At 34.8% G+C, this 23457-nt stretch overlaps 1 protein-coding gene across 4 annotated transcripts; it reads right to left on the minus strand.

The window, feature by feature from the left end:
- Window positions 1-1026: 1026 nt before the first annotated feature.
- Window positions 1027-10752, minus strand: LOC112295771 (uncharacterized). Of its 4 annotated transcripts, none has more exons than XM_090244574.1 (9): window positions 10613-10752; window positions 9669-9889; window positions 8431-8496; window positions 8146-8272; window positions 7715-7835; window positions 7349-7556; window positions 5866-7154; window positions 2354-5441; window positions 1027-2055 (listed from the first exon to the last, which is right to left on the minus strand). In XM_090244574.1, exons 2-9 carry the CDS (start codon window positions 9733-9735, stop codon window positions 1685-1687), a joined length of 5337 nt encoding a protein of 1778 aa, XP_090100700.1. In that variant the 5' UTR covers window positions 9736-9889; window positions 10613-10752; the 3' UTR covers window positions 1027-1684. The 4 variants fall into 4 exon arrangements, with proteins under 4 accessions (XP_090100700.1, XP_024403471.1, XP_024403474.1 ...); XM_024547703.3 differs by having other exon boundaries at window positions 2354-5525; XM_024547706.3 differs by having other exon boundaries at window positions 10026-10674.
- Between the last annotated feature and the right edge of the window lie 12705 nt (window positions 10753-23457).

The following is a 23457-nucleotide window of genomic DNA, read 5'->3' on the forward strand; positions in this document are numbered from 1 at the left end:
CATGATCAAACCTAAATTCCATTGCACAAATTTAGGTACCTATGGCAATCATGGAGATATTTTTTGTAGATTAGAAAACAAAACTAAAGATGAAACTTTAGAAGAGTTTTAGAGCAATTAGAGATATATAGATTTAGTTTGAAATTAATTTGTGAGAGCTAATTGAAGTCAAGTTTTTTGTTATAATAACAATGTTTTAAACAATAAATTAGGGTCTATAATTTCAGCTATACCTTGAAATTTGAGCTAATTCTATGGTCAATTTTATATAGATAATTGGATGTATTTTGTATTAAATTAGTATCTTAATTTTAGATTTAGTTGAATTAGATGTTGGTTAGATTAAAGATTATTGAAACAAAACTACAATAGGGCATCAATAGTTGGTAGTTTGAAGGTTAGTAAAAATATCAGCTCTTTGTAAAGATTTGTAACCAAAATTGAGCTAGAAATTTGTAAATTAGAGGATCAGTTCAAGTATTAGATTCATGCATTAGATTAAAGTATTAGATTCAAGTATTAGATTCATGGTAAATTTTATTACAAACTAGTTGCAAAAAGAAGAGAAATTATGGCTAGAAGTGCAAAATCAAAATTGATGAAAGAGGTGTAAAAGCGTAATGATTTGAAGCTAAATCAACAATGAAATAAATAGAAAAACACCACAGCTTGTTCAAGTTCTTGATGCTAAAGATTTACTTGGGTTTTTTTAGAATCTTTTTTACAGTTAGCTTTGCACTTGATAGGATTTTCTGTGGGCTTTTTTAAGCTTTATTTGAGATTTGTTTAGAATACTTTTGGGATTTTGTAAGAATTTTCTTGGAACTTTTTAACTTCTTTAGAATTTCTTGGATATTAGAATTAGAATTAATAAGATTTAGAATTGATAATTTAGGATCTTTGAAGCTTTTCAAGACAAATGTTTCATAACACTCATTATATATTTTAAATTGTAAAAAGAATTTTAGAATCAAGATAAATTACTATTCTTGACAGATGCTTGACATTCCTAAGCTAGAGCTCACATAGCACAACAATGTTTAAATGAAAAATTAAAATTTTGGCAATAATTTTTTTTTTGTCTACGTAATAATTTTTATTACCTAGTTATGCCATTTGGTGGCAGACTAGTTGTGTATGCTGTTTTAGCCTAGAATGTGCTAACAAAGTGTTAAAAGATGAAGTGTCGAGATAAATTTTACAGTAGTTGAAGCAGCAACAAGAGTAGTTCCATGTCGATAATAATTGAGGTTTCCACCCACCAGTTCACAGACACATCTACACGGTAGAAATTTACGGTACTCGACGCCCAAATGCCGGTGTATATCTCAGGATGAACGGCGACACGAAAAGCGAGGAAGACCTGATGTTGCTCTCCTTCCACGGATCTAGTGAACCTCTCATTAGCTAAGTGTATCCATTGAAGTGAAGATCTCCGGCCAGTTTTGTCTATGCTTGTACTTGAGCTTCAGCCCAACATGGTTCTGCATTTCGGAACCGTCGGGCATGACTCGGTGGAGGATGCATCGACTTCTCCATGCAGAGGTTCCCTTCTCCTCGGGCAGTCTTAAAAGCAGAAGATCGACAATGGACTGCAGGATTCAATGCAATCTCAACCAAAATCTTACTCTCTTCGCTTTGGGTGGAGAATTTGTGCGCGTGTCTAGGCTGCAGTCGTGTCGCTTCAGTATACTTCTGGCCGAGGTGGACCTCTCATGCCAGGAGGTGGGGGACGTCGCGGGGGGCCTCCTCCCATGGGTGGTCCGCGAGGAGGTCCTCCCATGGGGAGAGGACCTCGAGGACACATCCCCGTAGGGCGTGGTCCTCTGGGAGGGCCCGGAGGTCCTCGAGGTGGTCCGGCCAGGCCTGGAGGTCCTCTTGGAGGACCACCACCCATCGGCCTCGAAGGCCCTCTTCCGCGTGCACGACCCATACCAGAGGGCGGAGGGCCTTGGGCTCTTCCTCTTCCTCGCCCGGGCCCAATTTGACCGCGACCTCGCCCTTGAGCACCCCCCTGCAGACTGGAAGCTATTCCAGCAATTAAAGCTCCTGTAACTGCATAAAGAACAATTCAAGGAAGTCAATATCACTACGAAATATGACAACTCATTGAACATAGCTGCTGTGGGAAAAACAACACAACATGAGTATTGGTTTCCATCACCATCGAGATGGAGGTTAAAGATGACGCCATTGTAGGGAGAGTTGCAAATCTTCAGACTTTGGGTAGGTTCATTCCTTTCACAAAGGAATCGTAGCTCTCGTTCCTCATTTTGAACGTGGAACTTTCTATACCCAACAAGCTGGTATCCAGCAATACACGCGTAAAAGAAGAGAATGGTGAAATGTTTACCTGGATCTTGTCCTCTACCAGCTGGACCAACCAATTGCATAGTTTCCCTCCTTGCCTCGTCTGCCATGGCTAAGCCTATAGGCGCCACAAGGGGTTGTAGAGTGTTCCCATACTGTTTCATAGTCTTATAGATGCCCTGCATTGCGTTTGAAACGGTCTTTCCCACTTTTTTGGTAATGGGTACCTGCCCAGCCGGGACTACAGGCACGGCCTGGTGAGGTTGGTTGTACTGCTGTCCCGCACTTCCTTTTGGGAGATTGTAACCTTGGGAATTGCCTGACACTGCACCTCTGTACACTGGTTGTGGATCATAACTGAATTGGTCATGCGTTTCGTATGGAATGGGTTCTTCATACTCATCATACCCTGACGAGGGTGCATAAGTGGTGTCGTAAGCGGCAGGTTGTGGCCTTCCTGGTGCTGGTCTTCGATCAGTTCTTGCGGGAGGTGGCATATTTACCGGCTGAGCGTGGTATGTCACGTCTTCATCGAAAGGCACTGGCTCCGCATAGGTGACCTCCTCGAGCCAGTTGCCAATACGGTCACTTTGTGAAACCCCTACATTTGGCGGTGGATAATGGGGTTGGGGAACCCTGCTACTACCCGGTCCTGTTCGAATATACCTGGGAGGACTAAGATAGAGATCATCCTGACCACTGGGGGGTTGAGAACCCTTCACCCGCCGAGAATTTTTGTCATCGTCGCTTTCGCTATCAGAATCTGAGCTCGAGGAACTGGAACTTGAACTAGACTTCGTGGACTTTTTCTTCGAGCTTCTATGATTTTTCGCTTCTACGATTTGACCTCTGCCATCATCGGCAGCACAATCCCTGGTAGCTTCTACCATCTGCGTAGTGTCTTCTTCAAAATCTTGAACTCTGCCAGGATTGGTGTTATCTGCCCCCTGGGAGCTGCTTGCAAATTCCAATGATAGTCCAAATCCAAAACCGCCCACCGCTGCTTCATTGCTTGCATTCCCAGAATCCACTTTATCGACGTTAGAATCTGTCGTCAGAGTCTCTTGATAAGTCACAGTCTCCGTTACAGTAATGGTCTCTTCATAGGAAGTATTTACATTATTATTCTCCTCATATGAAATCTCAACATTTTGAGTTTCTTCGTAAGAAATATTTTCTTCATAAGACGTGTTCACAGTTTCTTCGTTAGAGACCTCCCTTTCTACAGTCTCCGAATAAGAGACCTCTGCTTCATACTTCTCCTCATAAGAAGTCTCCAATTGGACCTCCTCTTCATAGGATACATTCGCTTCATATTCCTGTTCGTATGAAGTCTTTGTCTCATATTCCTCTTCGTACGAAGACTGCAATGCAGTATTCTCTTCGTATGATGCCTTTGCTTCATAATTTTCCTCGTAAGAAGCTTCGACTTCATGATTTTTCTCGTACGATGCCTCTGCTTCATAGTTTTCCACATAAGAAGCTTCCACTTCATAATTTCCCTCGTATGATGCCTCTGCTTCATAGTTTTCCTCATGAGAAGCGTCCACTTCATAATTTTCCTCGTATGATGCCTCTGCTTCATAGTTTTCCTCATAACAAGCTTCCACTTCATAATTTTCCTCGTATGATGCCTCTGCTTCATAGTTTTCCTCATAAGAAGCTTCCACTTCATAATTTTCCTCGTATGATGCCTCTGCTTCATAGTTTTCCTCATAAGAAGCTTCCACTTCATAATTTTCCTCGTATGATGCCTCTGCTTCATAGTTTTCCTCATAACAAGCTTCGACTTCATGATTTTCCTCGTATGATGCCTCTGCTTCATAGTTTTCCTCATAACAAGCTTCGACTTCATGGTTATCCTCGTATGATGCCTCTGCTTCATAGTTTTCCTCATAAGAAGCTTCCACTTCATAATTTTCCTCGTATGATGCCTCTGCTTCATAGTTTTCCTCATAAGAAGCTTCGACTTCATGATTTTCCTCGTATGATGCATCTGCTTCATAGTTTTCCTCATAACAAGCTTCGACTTCATGATTTTCCTCGTATGATGCCTCTGCTTCATAGTTTTCCTCATAAGAAGCTTCCACTTCATAATTTTCCTCGTATGATGCCTCTGCTTCATAGTTTTCCTCATAAGAAGCTTTCACTTCATGATTTTCCTCGTATGATGCATCTGCTTCATAGTTTTCCTCATAACAAGCTTCGACTTCATGATTTTCCTCGTATGATGCCTCTGCTTCATAGTTTTCCTCATAAGAAGCTTCGACTTCATGGTTTTCCTCGTACGATGCCTCTGCTTCATAGTTTTCCTCATAAGAAGCTTCCACTTGATGGTTTTCCTCGTACGACACCTTGGCTTCATACTCTTGCTCATACGAAGCCTCGATTTGTGTATTCACTTCAACACTTTGCTCATATGAAACGTTTTGTTCGTACGAGGTCTCAACCTCAACACTCTGCTGGTAAGAAGTCTCAACTTCAACACTTTCTTTGTACGAAGCCTCCACCTCAACGGAAACACTCTGCTCAATTGAAACAGATTGTTCAACGGAAACAGACTGCTCAACAGAAACACTTCGTTCAACCGTAACAGTCTGCTCCACTGTTCGCTCCACTGTTACTTCTTGTTGTATAGAAGTGTCTGCTTTTTGCACAACTGAGGAATCCTGATTACTGTCTTCACTACCTCCAAATTGAATATTAAGGCTCAATGAGTAACCTCCATCATTATCTCCATTGTCTCCATTGTCTGCATTGTCTCGATTGTCTGCAGCAGATGCAGATTGTGGAGCATCTCGTGGAGCACTCTGGAAACTAGGTTGTGGAGCACCTCGTGGGACACTTTGAGGACCAACTGGAGCATCGTCCTCTTCCTCACTGCTGCTGTCTCCTTCATCTGGCACAAATTCCGGTGGTGACATATGTTGGCGACCTGGTAAAGGTTCTTGCCGAGCTTGTACGGCGCGTTTTGGGACATATTTGTGAGGTGCAAGAGGACTTGGTTGATAAGACCTTGGACGAGGACCACGAGCGGACACACTCGACGTCCCTGACTTGACTGAGTCTTTAGATACCGTAGACCTCTTGGATTTCTTCGAGCTTTCTGATTCCGTAGCAGAATCCGAATCCTGCGAACCATGCGGTCCAAATCCAACTTCATTAGTCATTCTGGGAGGTGCTAATGCTGGTGAGACCCCTTCCAAGCTTTGAGGCTGCACATCGTGATCTCACAAGTCAGTGAAGAAGAAAATACGACCAAAACCGCATAAATTTCTAAGATTGCGTAGAAAATCACATGCTCATCGCCGTCGAAATGATTGAATTTAAGTACCACTACATCCCCAAGTTCAAACGTAGAAAGAATCTTCTAAGGAAAGACTTTCACATGCATAAAATACACAGTGACCATGAGACAATCTTGAGACTAATAGTTATTAGATTGTCTCATGGTTATTATTTAAACTAGATTAGAATGGTACTCAACCCTGTTCACCACTCTCAAGATGAATAAGCTCGATGACTACAACGCCGAGACCACCCCTCAAGACGTACCAGTAAAGGATCGCCACGTACATTCCTCCCGTACTGAGCTGCTAGAAGTGCTTCTTTACTCAGCGGCTCTCCAGCAAGGGGAACTTGTCCAGTTGGACGCTGAATCGCAGGCCGCATTTGTAAGGGAGCTTGTCCTTGCGATGCAAAGTTGCTTGGTTGGTTAAGCCCTACAGGCCGAGGATACCGAGGATTCCTAGGTGGATACGGCAGGATGGTCTGCATTGGTCGAGGATTTGGACCCGGTTGCATACGAGGCTGGAGGTGTGGAGGCCTGAACTGGACAGGACCTCCTTGAAGCATCTCTTCTGGCGAAGCAGTTAAGTACCGATTCTTCATATCGTGTACACCTGGTGCACCCACCGGTTGTGCTGTGGGGAGCATATTCCCTTGTGCTCCTGGAAATCTAGGTCTTGGACCATCATTTATATTGCGGCTGTCTATGGACGGTCCCGCAATTGGTCTTCTAATGCCGGGATTCACAGGGACTTGCTGGTAAACAGGACCTTGGTTGCCATTTTCATAGCTACCTAGGCCTGGTCTTGCGGTGTACTGAGAACCCTCTGAGTCAGATTTGCGCGAATCCTTGACAGCCATTTCGCCTGACCTGCTCTGTTCCCGAGATCTGGAGAATCTCGATCGTCCCGAGTGACGAGAACCCTCTGATTCAGCGTCCGAATCCTCCCTCCTTTGAGATTGTCCAGGTGAAGGCGATTCGGATAATGGTGATAAATATCCAGACCCACCTTGACTACGACCTCTCCTTACATACAAAGGCTTATCTTCAGAAATTAGTGGACCAATTTTCGCTGCATCATTAGCCTGAGCTGCTACAGGGACCGCAGACAGCTCGGGTTCCCCCGCGGGACTTGTGATTGGGACAGCGTTATAAATTTCCGAAATGGTGGGGATCTGCGGCAAGTCATACCTGCCCGAAGAAGGAGAAGCAACATCTGCAAAAGAGTAATCTGGTGGAGGCCGAGTCCGAGAGGTCATCAAGGGATTTATTTGACCTGCAGTGTTAACGTGACTGGCTTCCACAGAAATCTCCTTATCAGCACGTGGTGGAGGCCGCATGCTCGCAGGAAATACCGGACGGCCTGCAGAACCATTTGGAGGGGCACCGCGACCATTAGCAGGAGTTTGTGCTTTACGCCCTCCATGGCTTGAACCATCTCCTGACTGTGAACGTGTATGGTGATTTCGAGGATCCTGTTGCTGGATGGGCTGAGGAGGCGGCTGATTGGCCTCTATGGGATATGAATTTCTGCGGCGCGTCTCGTTATCATAAGCTGTGCACAAAATAAACAACGGCTAGGAATCAGCTCGCAAACAATGACCTACAGATCGACGTTTCTATCCATAGTTCATAGAAGATGCCTAATGATGTGATAAATTTTCCATGTTTTCGTCGTTGTACGAAACATTGCTGACGAGTACCTCATACATGAACATGGAGATCATAGAGCAAGGTGAGTTAGTTTACATGGTGGAAAAGCTCTCTGTGGCGATGGAGTGTCGTTGTAGGCATCAACTGAGTCTCGCCTGCGGCTGGAGCCGTCCCTAGACGAATTGTCATCGGTGCCCTCATAATCCGATCCATGTCCCCAACTTGGAATAGGGCTTAAATTGGACGGGCCACGCGGCCTTTGGTTAGAAGGTTGATGTGGATTTGGATGTTGAGACGTTGGTTTCTGGCACGTGCACCAGAGGATGTCAATTAAGGAGATCATGTTCAACCATTCCGTTTAAGAACTAGTTTCTTGATAACAAATCACTAAAAATGAAGAGACATGCATTAGTGTAAGAAAACGAACGAATCGGCTCATGTGACGGTATTACTGAAACACACCTTTTTGGCGTAAAAGGTTAACCCAATCCTGATCTCGCCGTAGCTTCTCCCACTACGATACACAGTATATGGAGAGGTAGGGATGCTATGAACTTTTCGAAACACTTCAACAAATTGAAGACTGAATATTAACCATGTGAGAACATGCAAAAGTGTGTTAGATATCACCATGCGTAGTTAGCGATCATCAGAAATCGAAACATTACACTACAATTCGCATACTGGCCTTTACTTCTGTGAAAGATGCCAACCTCTGGAACGACATCAAACCTCGTGACTCTCAGAATGACCCCCACCCCCCACCCCCCCAAACCCTCCCAGTGAGAACATGCAAAAGTTTAGCACTAATGATCTAGTGTGAAACATGTTGTTTAGAGAGCAAGGCCTTCCAACATTCTAAGTTGACGAGTAGATAAAATCAAAGCTCTTACGAGGTCTCCCCAACTATATCATCATCCCTCATGGCATGCCTCGCCTTAATTTGAATCCCCATTGTATTTGTGCTGCTGTCAATTTTGAATTCGAATGTCTGGTTCCAGTAGGGCCTACTTCCTCCATCTGCGAGACCAGAATTGCAACACCTGTAAATTACAGTGAAACCGTTCTCCCAAATCTCAATTCAAGTCGAATGTAACAAGTCCATACACTCAAGCCCTGGACACGCAATAACAAGGGAGCAGTAGCGGAATAAGAGTATCCTTAAGAGGGAGCTCTACCTTTAGCGACATGAGACTGGAATGACTGATTGCCGACTGTGAGAATGCAATACGGGCTGCTATTGCCTGCACACCAACAAGCTCAAAAGATCAACATCTTCCGTTGACAAGCAAAACATGAAAAGATCAGGACTCTGACGCCACTCAATAAAAAACGCAATCCACTAGCAGAACTTTACACGGTCATTCAGAATCGTTGCACGGAATGCCATCTGTGCTCTTTTAGTAAAATGGTCGTAATTATTGTATGCACTACCTAAACCTAGTTTCTTGTTTCAAGAGGATTACCCTTCAATCCTGATAGACCGTGCCTCCGTGCAATCGAACAATCCTACGCCATTACTTCACGAAAAAAAAAAAAAAAAAAAAAAAAGGAGGGGGGGGGTCGGTGGTGAACACCAAAGTAACCCTAAGACGGTTATATTTCATCCTCAGTTATATTTGAGGATCCGGTTCTTATGCCGTAAACTGCATTCTTTTCGATTCTAGTTCACGAGCCCTTCTTAACCCTTTCATACATCGATGAAGGTCACATAACAATGAAAAACGGTCAAAATCCACTAAGTGCGAAAAAAGGGAGCTTCAGAGAAAACGTTCTTTCGTAAAGCCGATCAATGTGGCACTACGATAGCTCACAAGAGACAACATTCTTTACATCTTAAAGAAGACTACGACAATAAAGACACAGTGAACCAGTGATTGTCAAGTATTGCAAGTATACTTGTACTGGTTGCGGCCAAGCTTCCCGTTAGACAGGATCCTACCTCTCTCAGAGAATAACTAGGAAGTGAGAAGAAACCAATCCCCGAGGGAACACAAACTTGAAAACTGTCCAGCTCAGGATCATTTGCAAACTCAAGACATGTCTCAAGAGAAGTCTAATGAAATGAGGGATTCAATACAAAACTATGTTACGAAAGCTATCGCTGGCTCCAGCACATGTAAACCAAGTAATCATACACCACGTAAGTCCACTGCATCCTTAGCCGCTGCCAAAGCTCAGAGATAGCAATTTTTTGAACTCAGATCTAGGATTATCCTGTATTGGTTAATTAACTTCAAAGCACGGATCCAATCACCACACTTCAGTATTCCGAGGTCTTCAATTAAAACCAACATAGTTGAAAATATGGCATTGGCTTCGATCTGGTCGAGCATGTAAGTTCCGTTGCTCGTAAGCCAAAGTTTCTGGGGGCGAAGAGGCAAGAACAATTAGTATTCTGCAAGCGAGGCATTACCTAAGAAGGCGGTATTCTTGATGTTAAGAGCGCCTTCCAGGTACACATGGAGATCCCCGTGAGGCATTTTGAACCAATCCTTTGGCCCGACCTGGTTATCCTTGTCACTTTAAATCAGTCGAAGTATCCAGGTTTACTTGTTAGTTCCTGTGCGGCGTTAGCTAAGGAATCCACTGCTGCAACGTCATTGCTTCTCAAGGATTCACCAGCTGGGTATACTTCTGCAGGAACAAAAGGGGATCATCCAAATTTAGCGGTACATAGCAATCTTCCAGTTCAAAGAATCGGACAGCAATGCCCTCAACAGGCAACGAGAGTCAAGACCATGTATCGAGCACAACTAGTAAATGTACTTACTTGCTCCCTAGGAAGATTGCCTGAAAATCTGGACTGCAATGCAAATTGCGAGACCTTGAATCCAGTGCAAGAATCGTCCGCCTAATCTGTCTACAGTTTTGTCCTCACCGTCACGGACGAACTTAGCGGCCCGTCTACAAATCATATCAGGAAAAACTAGCTGAAGAAAATCACGTATTCCTCCCTACCCTGCAAATGTTTCGCTATTGTATGAAACTAGTGAATCCTAAAACCAACCAGCTGTGCTCCACATTCTAATCCCAACCTCGAGAATCGCAAAGTGTTTCCGCCGCCCACTCCCAGGGAAGTAGACTAACTGATCAACGCTCATTCACTACCAACTGACGAAGACTAGCTCTACGCCACCCAAGTCCACAAACTCCTGAGCGTCTCTTACAAACGGTTGAGTGTCGGAAAACAAAAACCCTGGATAGTGCGCCGCCAAGGAAACCGACAGAGTGACGAACGGCAATAAAAAGGAAGAAATGAATATATGAAGACAGAAGTGTAACTGGAAGGGAGCAAACAAGCGTCACGAACACAACGCAAGCAAGCAAAGCGGTGAACTCAAACTGGTGATGGTGTACCGAGGAACGAGAAGCACGAAAACCACCTCCGGGGGCACTCGAAAGATAAACTGAAGGAAATCGACACCAGAGCCTCACCACCTAGAGCATCAGCGGAGATGGTCCGCTGGGGATTGGAGGCCTACGACGTGGCGCGTAGGTCAACCATGGTGACCATTCGAGAACCATCACCACCCCAACTACAATTTCTTCGTCAAGTTGCACACACTGGTTTTTTCACTCCAGCAAGGGTCGTGCACGTACGGGCCGATTCACTCACTATTAGCCCACAATCTGCAACCAGGCCCCAGAGAGCTCATCGATCCTTGCAAGTGGTCAACATGCCTATAACTGCAATAACAATATGTGGTGACTCAGTAACTTAGTAGAAATTAACAGAAAATGCCCCACCAATCCTCCGCCCTGCACCGAAACTGGTCGAATCATGGCAAGCGACGGAGGAAATTGAATACACGTCGGCATATCCGCGTCATCGGGATGCGCACCGATTGCCCGGTGCAGGAAACGTCCAATTTGACTTGGGTGAACATCTGACGTGGGGCCAGATTCCAGGTGGCTTACCGACTATGCAGCGGATGGAGCGCCGGATCATGCGACTCCAGGCATCTGAATTACGGTTACTCCCAAGGTTCCAAGCCGGAACCAGGGGAAGTGCTGCTCCCTCATCTTTCTATCGCTTCGAACTATTCTCGTTCCGATGTCGTGACCATGCCCAGTTGCCATCTCACAGATCCGTGAATCCTCTTTCGATCTATCCAACGATCGAGCTTTTTCACTTGGTCTTGTGGGCATTCTCCACCAGTTGTGAACCATTACTAAAGCAGTAAATCCCGCTTGTAGTCCACTGAGTGTAAATATTTGCTGCTGTACATACTCGCCAGCTGGTGCCGCATGGATTAATCAGTCGGCTTGACTTTTAATCGAAATCTAGCTGGCGGGGCCATGTGGATTCCGACTTGCCTGAACTTACGCTATTTATATCGATTACTGCTCCTGTTCACCGGCGCCGAACTCTCCTCCCCTCCCCCAAGCTTCATTTCACACTAGGGTCTAGAAAAACCCCTCCATGTTTCCACAATCTTATGCTCACTCTCTCTCCTGTGTGTGTGTGTGTGTTTGTAGTTTGTATTTTTTTAATATTTCGGAGCAAAAAGGGACCGGACTCTTCGCATTTATGTGGTATGCGCCGCAGTAACTACTGTGCGAGGAGAAAAGCAGTTTGTTGGTTTTCTATTTGTATCAGCAAGTGGAGGAATAAGGTTGCATTATACTCTAGACCTGTTCTTTTGCCGAATATTTCTTTGCTGGTCCATATTCTCTCGGATTTCCAAACAAGACTCGGTTGTTTCTGAAGAGATTTTAGTATAGAATTTAATGTCTGAACCAGCTCATCTTGCCGTTTTCTAATAATAAATGGACCTTGGAATAACTTTGTCTTGAGAGCAACGTTTTCTACGAATGATTATGTCTACCTGTGGAATTTCAAGCGTCTCGTGGCAAACAGCAAAGTCGAAGGGCCAAAGTGTCGTTTTTTGGGGTTGAAGGTGGCTGAGAGATTCTTCTCATGTATTGTATGTTTAAAATTAAGTGTAGTTTGATGCTTGGGTTGTGTAGCAGTGGAGTGCACAATTTTATGTGCTTGAATTAACAAAAGATCATCAAAAACAATGTAGAATAGTTTCTTTTACATATAGAAGATAGAGAGGGATTTGTTTTTTCATTCCTTACAACATACTCTTTTTATACTAAAACACTAAAATTTAGATTTTTATGTTCATCAATAAATATTTTTTGGATGTGGCTATTAGCTCAAGATTTTGCTAGTCAATGGAGAATCATGGAACAATAACTGCAATATTAGGATGCATCTAAGACATAAATGCTTCTTTTGGTATGGTATATTTTTGCAATACCACCAAGTTTACAAGTACTTTTAAGACAATGGGCTAATGCTTTTTCTTTTATTCATTTGAGTACAAGATGTTACATTGTTTTGCTTAGCCAAAATGCTTCCGAACACGTGACAAACAAGCTTGCTTTGTTTACTTACTATTGAACATCTGACTTCTGAAGAGAGAGAGAGAAAGAGACATGTGTTCCTTCACTTGTTCTTTTAATACCTAAAAAGTTTCCTAATTATTGATTCTATTCTAAATTCATGAAACTCATACAACTAATTGTCTTTTAATCCTATCTTCTTATTGTATCATCATCCTTCTTTGTTGTGGTTTTTCTTAAAGATTATTGATGTTATCCAAAGCATTGACATTACACCCTCATTGCAAGCTTGCATTCTATCCTTAGATACATTGTGGTGTTAATTCATCTAACTTTTAAGGATATCTATTAGTCCATGAACAAGATTTTTGAAACTTGATAAAATGCTTTATTATCCAAGAAGGATGTGGTTATTATTTGTACAATTTAGTAATGACATTGGCTAGACTATGTTGTAAGTAAAAAAATATATATCTTTGATTTTTGATACATATTTATAGAAATCAAAAATCGTTTTTTCTATTACTCAATTTTATATTGGACACTTTGCTTCTACATCAAGATCTTCATATAAATAGGTGTAGTTTGAATTACTTTGAAAGTAAGCTAATATTGTTTTATCCATTACTTCTTGTTTCATGGCCTCATTTTTCTTATCATCATTGTTTCCATGAAATTCTTTATCCAATATCAATATATATATATATATATATATATATATATTTGTGGTGACTAACTTAAGGTATCCTAAAACCAATGAATAAAACTATTGAGATAACATCTTATTCTACATCACTTACCTACATCTATAGTTTTAAGATTAGAAACTATGGCTAGAAAGATGGAACTAAAATCTAAAAATTATATCATAGTGGATTTAGAATTTCCTAAGAAAATACTAAAATTATTATTCTACTAGGTCCATTGCTTTATTCTTCCATCTAATTTCATCTAGTTCTCATCTTTTGCATTTGTCCAATAATTCCAATATATTAATCTTGTGTATATTACATTATTGTATAAATGCATCTTTTTTGACTTATTGAATATTAAGACTTTGTTATATCAATTGTATTATGTTGAAGGCAATGATATGTACTTCTGAGCACAATTGGCTTCAAAATTTTGTTGGATTACTTCTACAATAAGGTATTCTTGTTCCATGTATTGAGTCTTTTATTCCAATTTCTTGGCAGTCATTCCTCCTTGTTCTTTAGCCTCACATATTTCTTGTCATAATTAGGGATTTATAGCAAAAATTTCATTATGGCGTTGGTTAGTCATTTTGTTGGTTGTTTCTAATATTGCAACTTAATGGTATGTAATATGGAAGGTAGCCTCATGAACTACAATTGAGCCTTATTCTTCTTTAAGCTTGTGTCTACTATATGCTAAAAAAAATTAAAGGTCACGGATGGTATTTTCATATTGGTCTATGGTATGTTGTTTCTTTTTTTATCTTAATGTGTAATGTGAAAAAATCTAAGATGCAATCTACTATACCTTATGTATATATATATATATATATATATATATTGTTCCATGGCCTCATTGGCAACTACAAGCCATGTTGCATAGTCTTTGTTGCCCTCAAAAAAAAAAAAGTCAACCATTTTCTAATATAGCTTTGTCAAATATTTGTTAATATTTTTTTGAAAATAATAAAACATTTAAGATACTAGTTTGTTATAGATTGCTAATACTTGGATTGTCTTTTGTCTTTTTGCATCAAATTGATCCAATTTTTTCATCTTATGCTTGCATGATTCACAAGTCTAATATATTTCTTTATATAACTCTGATATCTTTGTATCTCACTTGCATTTATTTTAATTCTAGTGTTATTCTTGTTCAGCAATTATAGATCCTAATGAAAGTGGTGCATTGTGCTTACAACAATGTATTAGATAGCAAAAAATATATAAGGTGAGGAATGGATCAATAGAAATATTGGCATATGGATTGCAACTAAGATGACAAAATTCAAATTAGAGATGTTTGTCCATAATCATGCCACAATTGAGGTATTTAATATTGCATGTCATTAAGTACAAGTACAAGTGATCTTTTTGAATTTTATTATAATTATTGCAAATATATATATATATATATATATATATATATATATAATATACACGGAGTCAAGTAAACATGAACTCAACATACCATTGTTCAAGCTTATAGATCTCGTACTTGTAGTTATTGTGATGCACTATTTTTTGCAAAGTGTTTAATGTCTAGATAAAGATGCTTATAAGTGGTCTTGTTCTACATAAAAACACCTTCAAATATTGAGGTGAATATTTCATCTTAATTTTTTAAATAATAAATATAGAATATTTTTCATTGAGATTTATTGTCTAAACAAATTCATTGTACTATTGAATATTCATATTATTTTGAAAGTGATTATAATACTTCAACAAATTTGTATTTTCAATCCAAATAGTATTTAAATGCAATTTCTATTGGATCAATGCTTTGTGGATACAAAACTTGAGCATTGATTTGGTAAATAAATATACCATCTTCTTTGAATTATTTATTAGAGAACTAATAAGGGAAGAAGAAAAATTAGAAAATTTAGAATCAATCTCTGATGGTTTGAATTTTAAAAAAAATATAATATGTCAATAATGTAATTGAAAATCATAAGAGAGTTAGGATGAATGTGAATTGGTCTTAGAGGATCTATATCATAAAGGCCATTTAGAACCTTTGTGCAATGACTTTTTGGAATGTGGTTGAATAGACACAATGGGAGTAATAATTGTGGTGGCACTAAGGCTATACTCATCAACAAGTAGATTTAGACGAACCATCATAACATGAATTTTAAGTTGAGAATATACCAAGTATTTAATTATAGAAAGTTAATAAAAAAAATATTAATAAGATCCTAATAAGTCTAATAGAATCTGAAATAAATTCTAATTAAATATTAAAAAATATAATCAAAATTTAATCAATCCAAAAGAAGTTTAAAAAAATTATCAAAAAATATAAAAAAGTTACAAGTAAATTTTAAAAAATGATAATAAAGAAATATTGAAAAAATATTAAAATAAAAACCTTAAAGAATTAAGAAAGAATTATAAAGGAATATTTAAAATAAAAAAATTAAGGAATTGACAAAGAATTATAAAAAATATCAAAAATAGAAGTTATAAATAAATTTTAAATAAATCCTAAATAAGCTCTAAATTAATTTTAATAAAATATCAAATAAATCTTAATAAAATCCTAACCAAATCCTAATCAAATCCTAAATAAATCCTAATCAAATCCTAAAAAAATCTTAAAAAAATATAAAACAAATTCTAAATAAATTTTAATAAATTCCTATATCTATTTTAAAATCTCATTAATTATTGATTAAATTGTTGATTTAAACTAAAATTTCACCTATATTTCAATTCATAAGTAAATAATAAGTACATATAATTTGAGAAAAATCAAACTCACCAATTGAGAGAAAAAACTTCTAAAACTCTCATATATTAGCCGTCTTCTTTTTCTAACTTGAATGTTGATCTTTTAGCATCAATTTTTCTTTACTAAACCATTCAATTGTTTTACGAATTGGCTAATATAAAGATACCTAAGTCAAAATTTCTTTCAATTTTTTTTACTTTTATCAAATCAATAGATTTTTTAGAATTACAAAAACCTTCATTAATTCTAAATTTCAAATATCTAAGATCCTAATCTAATAAAACTCTCATATATTTCAATCTAATCATTTGATTCATATCAAATTTGTTAAAAAATTTAACAAAATAAAAATAAAAAATTTTAAAAAAATTATTTATAAATTAATTAAATTATTCACATAATTCTTAAATTTATAAACTTCCTTTTATTTCTTGAAAATCAAAATTACTCAATATATCTCTTGCTTTGAAAAGCCTTCAAAAACTTAATATAAATTAAAATTCCTTAATGTTATAGACATCTAAGAAGAATATTCTAAAAAAAATTCTTAGAATATTCGATTAAATTAAAAAAGATTTTAAAAGATTTTAAAAATATTTTTAGAAGATTCTAAAAGATTATTAGATTATTTTAGTAAGTTCTAGAAAGTTCTCACAAGATTAAGGAAGTTGTTTGAGAAGCTTTTTAAGGTTGCTTCATCTTCAAGCAATATAAAAACTTCTTATGAAACTTCTTAAGGTTGCTTTATCTTCAAGCAATATAAAAACTTCTCAAAGAACTTTCTATGATTTTTTCATCTTTAAATAAGATAAAACTTTTCAAAGAGCTTCCTATGTTTCTTCTTGAGGAGCTTCATCTTTAAGCAATATAGAAATTTCTTGAAAAGCTTTTTAATACGTTATATATATAGGAATCAAGGCTCAAGAGATCCTCAATCTTGACAATACATCTCTTGAAGCTCTAGTTCACCTTTCTTGATATTAATTTTATACTTATATGATTTAATGAAGTTCATGTTAATTTTTTTGCTAAATCTTTTTCATTCAACTTCTTGTTTAATCTCTTATATGGTATATCTATGATAGTTTGTCAAGACTACCTTTTTATCAATACTAAAGCTTGATCCTTCTCGATAGAGAGTCCATTACTTCTCTACTTAAAGACATTTAAGCTCTTTAGAGATTATAAAATATCTCCCCTAAATTGGTATTGTTTAAAAATTCTTTTATTCTTTTACAAAATGATTGAAAGTGAAGATGTTAGCATCATTAAGTCTCTTGAGTCTAAATTAGATATTATTATGAATACATTGAATATTTTAGTTCAAAGAACTACTAAAAATCAAAGATTTTTCATGAGGTTTCATGATGATGCAAGACTTGGAGTAGATCAACTTGTAATGCAACCACTTTCTTAAGCTTCTAAATCCAAAGAATCAGTAGCACCTATACCTTAACAAAAAACTTTATATGTTCAATAACGTAAGAAGCCTCAGATTTGTCTTCTAAAAATATTTGATAGCATATAAGAAAGAAATATAATTTATTATTTAAGAAATATCATTTATTATTTATGCAATTCTAATTATCATGGACATATATTTATTGTAGTTATTATCTAATTAATATGAATAAGTAGAAATAGATAAAAGTAAATTTAATTTCATAATATCTTCTAGGATAGCTTTCTAAAAGCTTCATAGATGCTCTTTTGACTTTACATGTGTTTTTAGCTGATTGATAGGTTAAAAACTTGGTCAACAAGTTAACCATGTGCCATATATGTTGGTAGCTTGTAAAAGGCTAACTATGTTGTGTCTATATAGGAAATTTTCTTTGTAAGTTAAGATACATGTTGTAAAAAAGTCAATACGTTTTAGAGGTCCTATAGAACATTATCACGTAGCTCCTAGATAGATAGTATATGTAAGGGCAAGGATGAAGCCTTCTTCACTCTTATCGATTTTTTTTTTTTTTTTTTTTTTTTTTTTTTTTTTTTTCGTACTTTTAATCTAATTTCAAGAAGTCTCTTGTTTTCTTATCTTTTGGCAATATCTATTCGAGTTTTTTTTTAATATACATACTTTCTTATTTCTATTTTGTTATATTTATTTGAAAAAGTCTTACTAATTTATTTATTTTTATTAAATTTCTATCCTTGATAAATTGATAAGAATATATTTATAATATCAAAGCTTTGTCTTTTTTTGATTAAGAGTAGCTTAGCCCTTTTTCTTGACAAAATGTAAGTGTATTTAAAGTTTTAGATTACCTTCTTCTAAACTAGTATTTTTTTTTATTCTTAAGTTCTTTTCTTTATTTGTCTTGAGTAATTTTAGATATTTCTTTTCTTCTAAGTATTATTATAACAAAGCTTATGAAAATGAAGAGTACAATGGCACAAATGCAAGAAAAATTGAGGGAATTAATGATTAAAATTCATCAACTCAATTTACCACCATAATAAAGAATAAGAATAACAAAAAATAGAAATATAGAGATATTTGGAACTGCTTCAATATCTACACCAAATCATAATCATTTTTTTTTATTATAGAACACCATTCAAGCTCTAAAAAATCAAGAATTACCTTATTTAAGAATTTTGATGATATAAAATCAAAGTTTTGAAGATTTATCAATCAAGTGCAATTGACAATTGAACTTCAATTCCAAAGTTATCAAATTCTAGGATCACAAGTCAAATTTATTGAAATACTATTTTTTGGTTCTATGTTATTATAGTTATCATCTTTTTTTAAATGACATGACTCAATATTAGATACTTTGGAAGTTTTTTTGGCAAAGTTTTAATTTGTATATGAAGAAAATGATACAATTTGTATTACAAGAAACAAGATCCGTATTTTGTAATAAAAAAATCAATCAATAATATTGTATGCTTTACAATTTAAACAACTTGGAATTGATATTAAGAAAGATAATGCTCCACTGATTAGCTAATTTCTTTATGGATTATAGTATGACATTAATATATTTATTAAAGATATGTTATATATATATATATATATATATATATATATAGTCATATAGAAGTCATAGATGATTTTCTATTATCCTTTGAAGATATTATTTGTGAAATATTTCTTCTAAAAATAATTATTAATGGTCATAATAGCTTTATAATATTTAATATCATTAAATCTTTTTTTAATCTAATCCTTTTAGGTTTATCATGGTTAAAAAAATATAATCCTTAAATAGATTATATTTCTTGTAGTCTTAATTATTTTAAAAATATAACTAAAAGTATAGTTAATCAAGTAGAAAGTCATAAGTCTAGTACAATCAAATCTATATTTGTAGATACAAAAGCTTTTTTGCATACTACAAAAGAAGTATCACATTATGTCATTTATGCCATATTTTTTTCAATAGTGGAAAGACTTCAAGTAGCATTTTTAGCCAATATTAAGATTTTAAAGATGTATTTGAAAAAAAAATATAGATAATCTTTGAGAACAGTATTCCTATGACTGCTCAGCTGACCTTCAAGAAAGAATTCAATTGCCATTTGGACCAATTTTTAATTTATTGCAAAATGAGTTGGCTAAATTCAAAGAATATATTGAAGAAAATTTGGCTAAGAACTTCATACTCTTTCCAAATCTCTAGCAAGATTCAATTTTATTTGTGAAGAAAAAAAATGGATCTTTGTAAGTGTATTTTAATTATTAAGAACTCAAATAAGATGACTATTAAGAATAGATACCTGCTACTTTTAATATCTAAATTTTTTAATTAATTGAATCAAGCTAAGATCTATATAAAAATAGATCTAAAAGGAATATATAATTTAATACATATTAAAAAAAGAGATGAATGGAAGATTGCATTTTGAACTAGGTATGGACATTTTGAATATAATGTCATGCCATTTAGACTTACAAGTGCACCAACAGCTTTTCAACATCTAATAAATGATATATTTTGAGAGTTTTTAGACGATTTTATTGTCTATTATCTAGATACATCTTAATCTATTCTAGAAATATAGAAGAACATAAACTTCATATTTGTTGTATATTACAAAAACTAAGAAATTTCAAACTCTATGCCAAAATAAAAAAGTGTGTATTTTATACTACTAAAGTTGATTTCTTAAGATATATCATTTCAAATGATGGACCTATGATGGATCTTAAGAAAGTTCAAACTATTATGGATTAGAAGATCTCAAAAGTAATAAGAGATATCCAATGTTTTTTGAGATTTATCAACTACTATCGAATCTTCATTAAGGACTTTTTTCAAGTTGTAATTCTACTTATATGTTTGATTTATAAAGACAAACTTCAATGGAATGAAGGAGTAGAAACAACATTTGAAGCTTTAAAGAAAGTCTTTTTTTTTTGTACTATTCTTGTATTGCATCAACTTTCTTAAGCTATTTTTTATGGAAACAAATGCATCAAATTTTGCTTTAGATACTATATTTTTATAAATAAAAATAGATAATAAACTTCACTTAATAGCTTTTCATTCCAAAAACGTTTTAGTAGTCAAGATTAAGTACAAGATCTACAACAAAGAACTTTTTACAATTATGGATTTGTTTCAAGAATAACACCATTATCTAGAACATGCTTGTAATTCAATCATTACATATTTAAATTATAAGAACCTTGAGTATTTTATATCAACACGTATATTAAATTATCACCAAGTCTATTGGAGTATGTTCTTTTTAAGATTCAAATTCAAGATCATTTATTGAAAAGGAAAAAAATAAGGTTTATTAAATTTTCTCTATAGACAATCTTATCTTGTATCAAAAGAAAGGAATGTTGCTTTTTATCAACAACAAATAATTCTCTTGAAGCTAGAGCATCTTCATCTTTCAGTAATAAAATCAACACTAATTATTGATTCAACTTTTATTAAGCAAATTTAGTCAAGTATGTTTTATAATTATCTTATTTGTGATATTAAAGGAAATCTTTCAAAGTCTCATGATATTTCCAAGTTTGGATTCAAGATCAATTTATTATATTTTAAAGAGTACTTATATATTTTAAAAGATAATGCTTAATTATATATTCTTCAAACTTGTCACGACTTTTCAATAACGGAACATTTTGGATATAATAAGACTTTGAAACTAATATCTAGTAATTTTTGATGGCATCAAATATGGAAGGTAGTCAAAGATTTTGAATAATCTTGTGATGTCTATTCAAAATCAAAAACTCCTTGTCATTGATTTTATCGACTTTTTTAGCCATTATCTATTCTAAAACAACTATGGTCTTTTGTTTCTATGGATTTTATCATAGATCTTTCAGTCTCAAATTTTTATGACTTTATATTTGTAATAGTGGATTGTTTCACCAAGATGACACATTTTGTACTATGTAAATAATCTATCACAAGTAAAGAAACAACTAAATTTTTCCTTGATAACAACTATTGCTATTATGGATTATCTAATAATATTCTATTAGATAGAAAAATTTGATTTGTATCAAGATTTTAAAAAATATTTTTTAAGATTCTAAAAATGGCCATAAAATTATCTTCGACTTTCTATCCTCAAATTGATGGACAAATAAAGTGTATAAATTAAGTTTTGGAATAGTATTTGAGGTGTATCATCAACTACCAAGAAGATGATTGAACAATTCTTTTGCCATTGTTAGAATTTACTTATAATAATATCGTACATTTTTCTATGCAACAAATAATTTTTTTTTGTTAATTATGATTATCATCTATGACTTGATACTTTTGAATTTTCAAAAGATGATAATTCTATGACAAAAAATTTCACAAATCATTTATTTGAGCTACATACAACAATGATAATACAACTAAAAGAGACTCAAGAACAACAAAAGAACAACATGGATGTCTATTACAAGCAACAATCTCATTTCCACATTGGTGATAAGATATGCTTACTTTGTTGTAATATTAAAACTATTCGCCCTTGTAAGAAGTTGGATTATTATAAACTTGAATCATTTCCTATTTGAAAACAAATTAATTTAGTTGTTTATTGATTACATCTATCGGAGTCTATAAAAATCCATCTCATATTTCATATGTATCTTTTAGAACCATATAAGATAGTGAATATCTTGAAAAAAAGACAAATACCACTGCTGTTATATCATATTTGTGCACAATATATAAAAACTAGATAAAAATTATGAAATATATTAGTTTTTAGTTTATATTTTATTATTAAATAAAATATTTAAAAATTTGATTACAAATTAGAATTAATTAATTAATTCTTATATTAAAATAAATATTAATAAATATATATTAAAAATATTATCCTATTAGCAAGAAGTTTTGTAGTTATTAGAAATAAAAAATTAAGTTTTTATAAAAGAAAAATAGATTCTAAAATAATTAATTATTAGAATAGCTATTTAATATAAAATTTTATAGATATATTTTTAGTAGGTCTATAAATAAATATATAAATTATTTTTAAAAATTTATAATTTGTAAAAAATGGAGATTCAAAGAAAGAAAAGAAGTTGGATAAGAAGCTTACAAGAAGAAGAACTGACACTTTGGACATCAAATAGTGGCTTGGAGCTTATGGAAGTGGATGGATGATAAAGTGCTTAGGTGGTACCTAAGAGATCATGAGTTTTAAATCTTATGGTAGCACAAATGAGAGAAAGAAAGAAAATATTCTTTAAAAATCGTCAATTAATTTATTGAAGATATTTAGAATATTGGCATTATAATACTTGCATTAGAAGATTATGTTGGATGAAAAGGGTACTTATTGCCTATAGGTGGGAGCAAAGAATCTCTCTTAATAGTAACATGATGTATGATGTTCATGTCTTCTATATATTTATTTTTTTGATAGATTGGTATATAGCTTCTTCTAAAAACAAGAAGCCACAAGTTGGTGGTGGCTTAAAATGAGATGGCATCAATTCTCTAAAATCTTTAATTTAATTTTTTTTTAAATATATAAATTAAAATAAAAATAAAAAAATTAAAGTTTGAAAGTACAACTTAGAATTTAGGATTAGCAGTAGAATTTAGAATTTAGGATTGGAAGTAGGATTTAGGATTTAGGATTTAAGAGTAGGATATAGGATTTGAAAGTAGGATTTAGAATTTAAGACTTAGAAATCCTACTTTCAAATCCTAGACTTAGGAATATTTGCTTTATAGAGGCATAAATGCCCCAAATCCAAATAAATGAAATAAGTATTTAATAGAGACATATTTAAAAGAAATTTATTAATAGGTTCAAGCAAAAATTTCCTCAAATTATCAAATATTGATATTCAGAGAGGACTAATTGTCAACCAAGGTCGAAATTAGACCTTGAGGTACAAAATTACATACCTATGGCGACTTTGGGATTTTTTTACAAATTAAAGATTGGAATTTGAAAGAAAAATTGATAAGATT

This window comes from Physcomitrium patens, chromosome 19, assembly GCF_059467195.1.
Source record: "Physcomitrium patens ecotype Gransden chromosome 19, ASM5946719v1, whole genome shotgun sequence".
Classification (NCBI taxonomy): Eukaryota; Viridiplantae; Streptophyta; class Bryopsida; order Funariales; family Funariaceae; genus Physcomitrium; species Physcomitrium patens.

Bases quoted from the DNA above. Each gene is read 5' to 3' on its own strand.
- LOC112295771 (XM_024547703.3), bottom strand. From the start codon at position 9,735: ATGCCTCACGGGGATCTCCATGTGTACCTGGAAGGCGCTCTTAACATC. The intron at 8,273-8,430 runs GTAGAGCTCCCT...CTGGTCTCGCAG, and splicing joins CCAGTCTCATGTCGCTAAAG to ATGGAGGAAGTAGGCCCTAC. The intron at 7,557-7,714 runs GTGTGTTTCAGT...TGCACGTGCCAG, and splicing joins TAACCTTTTACGCCAAAAAG to AAACCAACGTCTCAACATCC.